Source organism: Phalaenopsis equestris, unplaced genomic scaffold (genome assembly GCF_001263595.1).
Source record: "Phalaenopsis equestris unplaced genomic scaffold, ASM126359v1 Scaffold234382, whole genome shotgun sequence".
In the NCBI taxonomy this organism is placed as follows: Eukaryota; Viridiplantae; Streptophyta; class Magnoliopsida; order Asparagales; family Orchidaceae; genus Phalaenopsis; species Phalaenopsis equestris.
Window position 1 is genome coordinate 207,621 of NW_018252300.1, and position 9,044 is coordinate 216,664.

Consider the following 9,044-nt stretch of genomic DNA (forward strand, 5'->3'; position numbering starts at 1 on the left):
TTTTTCAACTTAAAATAAAGCAAACAGTACATGTGGAGTGATAACACCAACAAAACACAATTCATATGATTCAATCAAACACTTCTATGACTTTAGCATGATGAAAATCCGGCCATCTTAAGTATTCCAAATAAAAGGATGCATTTCATGAAATCCTCAAGAAACAAAACTTATCTTCTCTCCCTCTTTTTTTATAAGCCACCGATTTTTTCATATAAAATCAAACTGAAGAAGCATCATGAGAATTAAAAATGAGGAGAAAAGAGAGGGGAATAAGTTACCTCTCGACGCAAATCCAAAGTAAATGCAAGAATAGACCCAGAAAAACTTCTACAACACCTTCTATCAAAGCTTCAACCTAAAATACCAATGGCCAAGCAAGCAACCAGACAACCAGGCAACCAGCAACCAAGCAAAGGTATCGAGTGAACCAGCAAGAAACCGAACAAGCCACAAAAATCCAGCAGCACTTCCAAAAAGGCTCAAGCACACGAGATGAACAAATCAAAGAAGATTTTAAGAGAAGAAATTTTGGCAGCACTTCCCCTTTTTCTCAATCTTCGGCCAGCCCTAAACGTGAGGAGGTGACGCCGAGGATCGCAGAGGCATGGGAGCAGGTTGAAGGCTTTCGCAGGGCAGCAGGCGTACGAGAAGGGGGGCCGCAAGAGATTCGCGCCTCTGTCGGCTCGGCTAGGGTTCGCGGTCGGAGACGAAGAAAACTCGGGCCGGCCTCGCGAACGCGAGGGAAGGCTCGGGCGTGCGGTTTTGCGGACGTGAAGGGAGGATTTAGGGATTTTGGGCTTTAGGGAAAGAAACAATTTGGTTTATATCAATTTAATATATATATATATTAAATAATACGTGATTTGTTCACGCGCAGCAACGTAACAAAATGGGTGTCCTCCCTAGGCAAAATCGACATTCTGGACGTGTCGGTGCAATCTGTTTTGCCGTCAGAGGTCATTTTGACGAATTCACCGATTTGCATGTCAATTTTCTCGTGTCGAGAGTATGACAATATGGGTGTCATTTCCTACCAAAATTTATATATATATATAAAATAATACGTGATTTGTTCACTCGCGGCAACGTAACAAAATGGGTGTCCTCCCTAGGCAAAATCGACATTCTGAACGTGTCGGTACAGTTTGTTTTGCGGTCAGCGGTCATTTTGACTAATTCACCGGTTTGCGTGCCAATTTTCTCGTGTCGAGAGCATGACAATATGGGTGTCATTTCCTACCAAAATTGGTATCCCGGACGCGTTGGTGCCGTCCAATTTGTCGTCGGAGGTCATCCGGAGAAGTTCGCATTTTCACCCGTCCTTTGGGCTTCATTGAAGTCCGATTTCGCGCAACTTTGTGAACTTTGTGTATTTGATGTGTGTATGTGACGAAAAAGGTCGTGACGATGTTTTCCTAAGGCTTGAAGTCCTATTTGGAACATTTTCCTTGAATCTACGCAACATAGCCCATAACCGCTCGTTCATAAGACGATGGTTTGTGCCAAAGATGCTAGATATCAAAGAAAAATAGGAATTGGCTGGAATTTTTAGAAGGGTGATTCTCAATTCTAGTTTTCTAAGATGGTCCATAAGAATTTCTAGAGCTAAAATCTAGGCTCTAAGGGGAGAAGACAAGACCTCACAAAAATGAGGTCAACAAGGATTTGGAGCTAAATGGTGCAAAGTGACAGTGGCGCCTAGGCACTGGTCCCTTGGGCACCTAAACGCCAGTCCCTGCCTTCCAAACCCAAGTTGTTGGCACTTAGGAGCGAACCGTTGGGCCTATAGGCGCCGCAATACCAGCTCTTAAGCGTCGGACCCTTGGGCACCTAGGCGCTCGTTCATTCCATCGCATATAGAGACCCCGGGCGCGCAAGCGCAAGAAACTGTCAGGAGCAATTGTCGCAGTTTGCGACCCCAAACGTGGGGGAACATGTGAGGGATTGTGTAGAGATGAAAGTCAATCTGTAAGCCACTTTCCCAATCTTCTCCAGAATCTCAAAAGGACCGAAAAATCTGGGGATAAATTTTCCTGTCTTCACAAATTGTTGCACACCTTTCAATAGACTGACCTTGATAAAAACAAGCTCTCTAACTTCAAACTCAACTGGTCTGTTCTTGGCATCTTAATATTTCTTGTCTTTCATGCACTGTCATCAGTCTGTCTCTGATCAGTCTAATTTTCTCAGTAGCATCACCAACCAAATCAACACCAATAATCTATCTTTTACCTGTTTCAGTCCAACACAGAGGTGTCATGCACTTCCTTCCATACAAAGCTTCATATGAAGCCATCTCAATACTAGCTTGGTAACAGTTATTATAAGCATATTCTACTAAATGTATATATGATTCCCAACTTTTACCAATGTCAACTACACATAGTCATAGTAGATCCTCCAAGGTCCGAATAGTCCTCTCAAATTGATCATAAGTCTAAGGGTGAAATGTTGTACTGAAAGTCAGTCAAGTGCCTAAAGTTTCCTGAATCTTCATCCACATTTTGGAAATAAACCTTCCAACTCTGTCAGAGATGATAGATTTTGGCACCCCATGCAACCTCATAATTGGATCCACATATAATTAATTTGGCTAGCTTTTAAATTGGATTTGTATGTCTTATAGACAAGAAATGGGCATATTTAGTCAGTCTATTGACAATTGCTCATATAACATCATGACCCTGACGCGATCTCAATAAACCAATAACAAAATTCATCGCAATCTTCTCCCATTTTCCCATTTCCATTTTGGAATTGGTAAACGAAATAATTGACTTCCAAAACGCTAATGTCCGGCCTTCACTATCTGGCATAAAGGACAATTGGCCACATGTTCGGCCACACTCCTCTCCAATCCTGGCCACCAAAATACTTCTTTGAGATTCCGATACATTTTATTGCTCACTGGAAGAATAATAACCAGATAAATGTATTTCTCCCAAAATTTCTTTCCTCGGGTTATCGACATCTGGAACATAAACCCTACCTTTATACCTCGTTAAATCACTCTGATCTATCTCATATCTCTTCAAATTGTCAGCCTTAACCTGCTCCAGAACTTTCTGAATACTGTTATCTCTGGCTAAAAAATCTTCAATTCTGCCCTTTAGAGTTGGCTGCACCGTCAACTCATATAGTTGAATTATGTTGGCATCAAAAAAATCAACTATAGATAACTTCAACCTCTGCATATCTTTAATTAACTGCTTGTGCTAAATAAATAAATAATTCAAGTTACCTGAAGCTTTTCTACTCAGCGCATCTTCCACAACATTTGTCTTCCCTGGTTGATACTGAATATCTAAATTACAACCTTTAATAAATTTTAGCCATTTCCTTTACCTCGGGTTCAACTTTTTCTGACTAAAGATATACTTCTAAGTCTGGTGACCAGTAAAAATTTCGCATCTAACGCCGTATAAATAATGCCTCCATATTTTGAGTGCAAATACAACTACAGGAAGCTCCAAGTCATGTGTGAGATAGTTCTTTTTGTGATTCTTCAGTTGTTGTGTGATGGATATACAATGACCCTTCTTTGCTGCTTATGCACACAACCCAAACCTCAAAGGCGCGTCGCTGAAAATTTGAAACCCATTTGAACTTGAAGGAATGACTAAAATTGAATCAGACATAAAGCAAGTCTTTAGATTTTGAAAAACCTCCTCAAAACAATCGAACCATACAAAATTCACTGCCTTCTGAGTCAACCTTGACAATGGCGTAGCAATCTGTTAGAACCCCTGAACAAATCTCCTATAATAACCAGCCATGCCTAGAAATCTCCTGACCTCCGTTACAGTAGTAGGGCTTGGCCAATATGCAATCGCCTTAATCTTATTATGATCCACAGATATGCCATCTTCATTGATAATGTGCTTAAGAAAAGCCACATTTTTAATCCAAAACATACATTTAAACAATTTGGCATAAAGTTTGTTCTCTTTCAAAACTAGTAGCATAGCATGCCAATGATCTGCATGGCTGACTTCATCACTAAAATACATTAAAATATTATCTATAAAAATGATCACAAAAGTATCCAGAAATTGCCTGAAGTCACTAGTCATCAGGTCCATGAAAACTGCTAGAGCATTTGTCGGTCTAAATGACATCAATACGAATTCATAGTTCCCATATTTGGTCCTGAAAGCAGTCTTCGTTATGTCTTCTTTTCTAATCCTTAGTTGGTGATAGCCTAATCTTAGATCAATCTTTTAAAATACAGATTGGCTTTACCAACAAATATGCAGGGAGTGCATAATATTTTCCCATATTTCTTCACTCATAAAATATATTGGAGATGAAGCTAGAATGGTGATAGCAGACTCAATTGATATTAACCCTGATTTGACTTATGTTGAGGAGTCCGAAAGAATTTTGGATTATGATGTGAACAAACTGCGAAACAAAAAGATCCCTTTTGTGAAGATTTTATGGGGGCATGGGTCGGAGAAGGATGCAACAAGAGAGAAGGTATCTGAAATGAAAGAAAGATATCCACAGGTTTTTATTTGAGGTACGTTTGATTTCATGTTTATTTTCAAAAGTATAAGGAGGGGAGATTGTAATAAATGATGTTAAACAAATAAATGATTATAATACTAATAAATAAAATAAGTGTTAGTTCGGAAGGTCACGCCCCCTCATAGGAATCTTAACTCACACTCCTTCCAAACTTCCTCTCATTCCAAACAGAAGAGCGAGCGAGATGGAGAGCAGAAAGATCGAGAATAGAGGTTGTGCCCTAGCCGAGTAAGGAAGAAGAAGTCCAAGAAGAAAAGAAAAGAAGAAATCATAAGAGAAGGGGAGCTACTTTGGTGTAGAGAAGAAGAGAAAAAAGAAGAAGAAGAAGAAGAAGAAGAAGAAAAGAGAGAAAGTCTTTGATTTCATGCTTAAGATGACTTCGTGCTATATACAAAAAAGGTGGAGTCAACGTCGCGCTTGCTGTGAGTTGCTAGGAGTTATTGAAGCTGACACTGCTATCGTGCAGCAAGCATGAAGTCAAAATCAATACTGAAGAAGAAGAAAAAGTTCGGTGATGGTAGGAACAGTGCCTTGTTTGCAGAGGTAGGAGAAAGCAGCAACTTCGTGCGCTGCTCTACTGGGTTGCATTGCAACGGAAAAAAAGGAGCAAAGGTGATTGCTCTATCTCAGAAGAAGTATGTGCTAGACTTGCTCACAGTGACAAGCATGTGGAGATGCAAGTCTGCAGTTTCATCAATTGATCAGAAGGAAAATGAGTGCACAGAGACAGGAGAGCTAGTTGATCGTGAGAGGTACCGGAGGTTGGTAGATTATCTCATCAATATGAGTCATACTCGTCCCGCCATATCATTTGCAGTAAGTGTGGCAAGTAACTACATGTATGATCCGAGAAAGGGTCACATGGATGCAGTGTATCATATTCTAAGGTACCTAAAAAGTGCACTAGAGAAGGAATTGATCTTCAAGAAAAATAGGCATTCAAGACTATTATGACTCTGATTGTTCTATGCATATGATAGAAGATCCACATCAAGATACTACATGTTCGTAGGGGGCAATTTGGGCTCTTGGAATAGCAAGAAGCACTCGGTAGTCGTGAGTTCGACGCTAGAGGCATAGTACAAAGCTATGGCCTTAGGAGTTGCCGAGATGTTATAGCTAACAGCTCAATTGGTAGAGCTTAAGGTGGACCAAGGAGCTCAAATGAAGTTGTGCGACAAGAATTCAACAATCAGCATTGCCAACAACCCGGTGCAACATGACAGAACAAAGCATGAGAAGATTGATAGGTTCTTCATCAAGGAGAATACAAATAGTGTATTGCTGAAGATAAGTAATGTAGGTACTAGAGCGTAGGTAGCTGACTTCCTCACAAATGAACAGCTCATTAGATTTATCTAGGTTGTGTGACAAGATGGGCTTAGTGGATATCTTTTGCCCATCTTAAGGGGCAATATAGAGAATTGTACATACTTTAGGGTCCTATTTGTAAATAAGAAATATAGAAGAAGTCTAGGAATTTATTTGTAAAGAATGTTGTAGGCTCTATATAAGCCCAAGTTTTTAATGAATAGAGTTGGTTTTTCTTGAGCAATTATATATATATATACTGTTACACGGATCTCCTTTCTACTACACGGATCTATCTCGCGTTTCTATTTCCCTGCTTCGTCTTCGTCGACGTCGGTGCTCATGTCGCGGTGCTCATGTCGTCGCGTCGACTTCGCATCCTTCCAGACGACGAGGCAGGCCGAGTTTTCGCATTTCTTTCTAGAGCATTTCTTTCTAGACGACGTCCTCGTCTGTCCAGGACGCCTCCTTCGCAGTCCTCGCATCGTCTCGGTCTGGCGACAGAGTTGCTACACTGCTTGCTTGGTTGCGTTTGTCACACTGCTCTGCCCATGTTTTCGCATTTCCTTTCAGACGACGTCTCCTCACTTCTTGTCCGACAGAATCTTTTCGGCAGAGATGGCTATTCGTTCCTATGCTACTGCACTTACCAGCGACCTCTCGATTCCTACTCGTGCTTCTCTTTCAGAATCAGAGACTGGTTTTCGTATAGGTAAATCTTACAATGTTCCTCAATCTTTTCACGATGCTCTTGAAGGTGGTGGCGATCACACCTTCATAAAAAATTTAGGGAAAAAAATTGGGAAGTCTGCTCTTATTCTCACAGAGGTTGAAACCAGTACTCTCGCGTCCTCTTGACGTTTTGCTCTAATGGGGTAATTTCTATATAGTAACCCAAAATTGGAGATCACTCAGAAAGAGTTTGAGACTATGAAGCTATTGGGCAGTTGGAATATTGGTTTACTTGACGGTCGGCACATACTGATTCAGTTGTCTCATGATGTTGATTATACTGGCATCTTTTCTCGGAAAGTTATCAAGATCGATAACCGTAATATGAAAATTCTGAAGTAGACTGTTAGTTTCGACCTAAAGGCTGAGTCCCCTATCATTCCAGTTTGGATAAAATTTCTGCGGTTAAACTTACATCTGTTCAATTTAGAAATTCTCTACTCCTTAGCAACTGCTTACGGTAAGTCTCTCAGGGCTGATAGTCTTACGCTTGCTATCACCAGACCCTCTATGACTTGTGTGTTAGTTGAGAGAGATATCACTCAACATGCTCCGAATGAGGTGTGGAGTGAAACCACTCGCAACGGGCGCAACGGGTATCGACAAATGGTTGAAATCGAACCACACCCTGCTTATTGCTCTCATTGTAATATATTTAGTCACAACTCTACTATTTGTTATCGTTTGCATCCTCATCTAAGGTCGGATATCACTAAAGAACAGCCAACTATTATCCTTGTTGAGAAAATGCAACCCGATCCTCTTCCCAACACCGCAGTTCCTGAAGAAGAACAACATACTACAGCTACAGATCGAGTTGTGCTTACACCACCCACTATTATTGAATAAAGACTCACGTACATGCCAAGACACACAAAAGTGCTCCTTTGATCCAATAGCAGATCAACTGGTACAACATACCGTTGCTTCTAACATTCAACAATTTACACATCTCCAACACACTTTAGACCAAGATCAGGTGAGCCAATCTTCGAAAGAAGAATGGCAGGTCTATTCCAGGAGGAAGAAGAAGAATGGAGGCCGACTCCAGCTAGGGAACATAGTGGATGATATATTGGTTACTACTGGCAATGGCAAACATCTTACCACCTTATTAGCCTGCTCCCACCAGAGGCAGAGGGAAAACCAAATTGGATTGCTCTCTAGCCACCTGATATTTTGTATTTTAACATTTTTAGGTTTTTTCTTTATGTCTCTACTGTACTTTTCTGTATTTTCTAGTTTTGGAACCACTTGTGGTTTTAGTGTGGACGGGGTGTCATGTTTGGGTCCTTCAACACATTGTATCTGTATCCTTCTTTCTAGTTAATCTACTAACCTTTTTGGGCTTTCTATAATATATATAAATATATATATATATTCGTATTTTTCTTTTTTTTTTTTTTTTTTTGGCCCAGTAAAAGTTTGCTGCATGGTGGATTTGAAAAATATGTTTATAAAAAAGTAGATGTAAAGCTTGCTGCATGAAGTGGGAAAACCAAAAAGCGTGTAGTGGATTCAGTGGAGAAGAAGACGGCCATTCATGCAAAAAAATTAGAAAAATAACTTGATTCAATTAGGAAAGAGCGATATAAATATAAAAATTATATTTAAAAGAAAGAAAATTCTAAAATTAAGAGTAACAAACCTGAGTCTTGGCACTTATCCAAGAATCTCCCCAGACGTATATACCATGATTCCGCACAAGCACAGCTGTTGTCTTTGGATATGCTGAAATCTGAGAAGTGAGAAGCTTCAACATTGCAGGCATTACTACAATATTTAGGCATGTAAACATTCATGATATGGAACTCTAAACTTCTTCACATGGTAGATAATGCAGAAATTGCTGGTCTTAACTATATAGCTAATAGATTATAATGTGCTAATGTGGACTCTGATAGAGACTCCAAGTCTTAATAGAACAGTAAAAATGTAATTAAAACAAGTTAGATTAAACAATGAATGGAACTAACAATGCATTTCATCATTGAGGACCTTATAGACCTAGATTACAGCTTCCCATGGACACAAAACTCTAAAATAATGATGTCATGAGGCTCTATGCTAGACTTGCATTTTCATTATTGACCTTTAAGCCGTAGTTTTTATATTGGAATGTGATCACTGCTTTTGCACTTGTAGAAGAGAGCAGAGAAGATAAATCCTGACACAAGGCTTACCTGCCGCAGGCCAACTACGGTTGAAGGGCTGGACCAGCCGGCCCAGCAAGGGAGTCTCTAGAGGCAACTGACCAATCCAGGAGGCTTTGCCGCCCAAAGGAGAGGATCCCCTTTTCCAGTTCTGCCTCCCATCTCCCTTTCCTATTCTATTCCTTTCACTTTCTATTCCCTTCCTTTCCATCCCTTTCCATTTCTATTACCTTTTATTTCTATCTACTATATATATATATATATATAGCACAAAGGCGAATATATTAATAAATAGAAAAGAAGAGGTATAGATGG

The 9,044-nt window shown here is 40.0% G+C and overlaps 1 protein-coding gene across 4 annotated transcripts in view; it reads right to left on the bottom strand.

Annotated features, from left to right (window-relative positions):
• LOC110038935 (probable bifunctional methylthioribulose-1-phosphate dehydratase/enolase-phosphatase E1) overlaps positions 1-9,044 on the bottom strand; it is a 63,639-nt gene that overhangs the window by 31,692 nt on the left and 22,903 nt on the right. For all 4 annotated transcript variants that reach the window (XM_020743863.1, XM_020743864.1, XM_020743862.1 and 1 more), the window contains one exon: positions 8,225-8,314. In XM_020743863.1, coding sequence (XP_020599522.1) covers positions 8,225-8,314 — 90 coding nt within the window. The remainder of the gene's footprint in view (positions 1-8,224; positions 8,315-9,044) is intronic.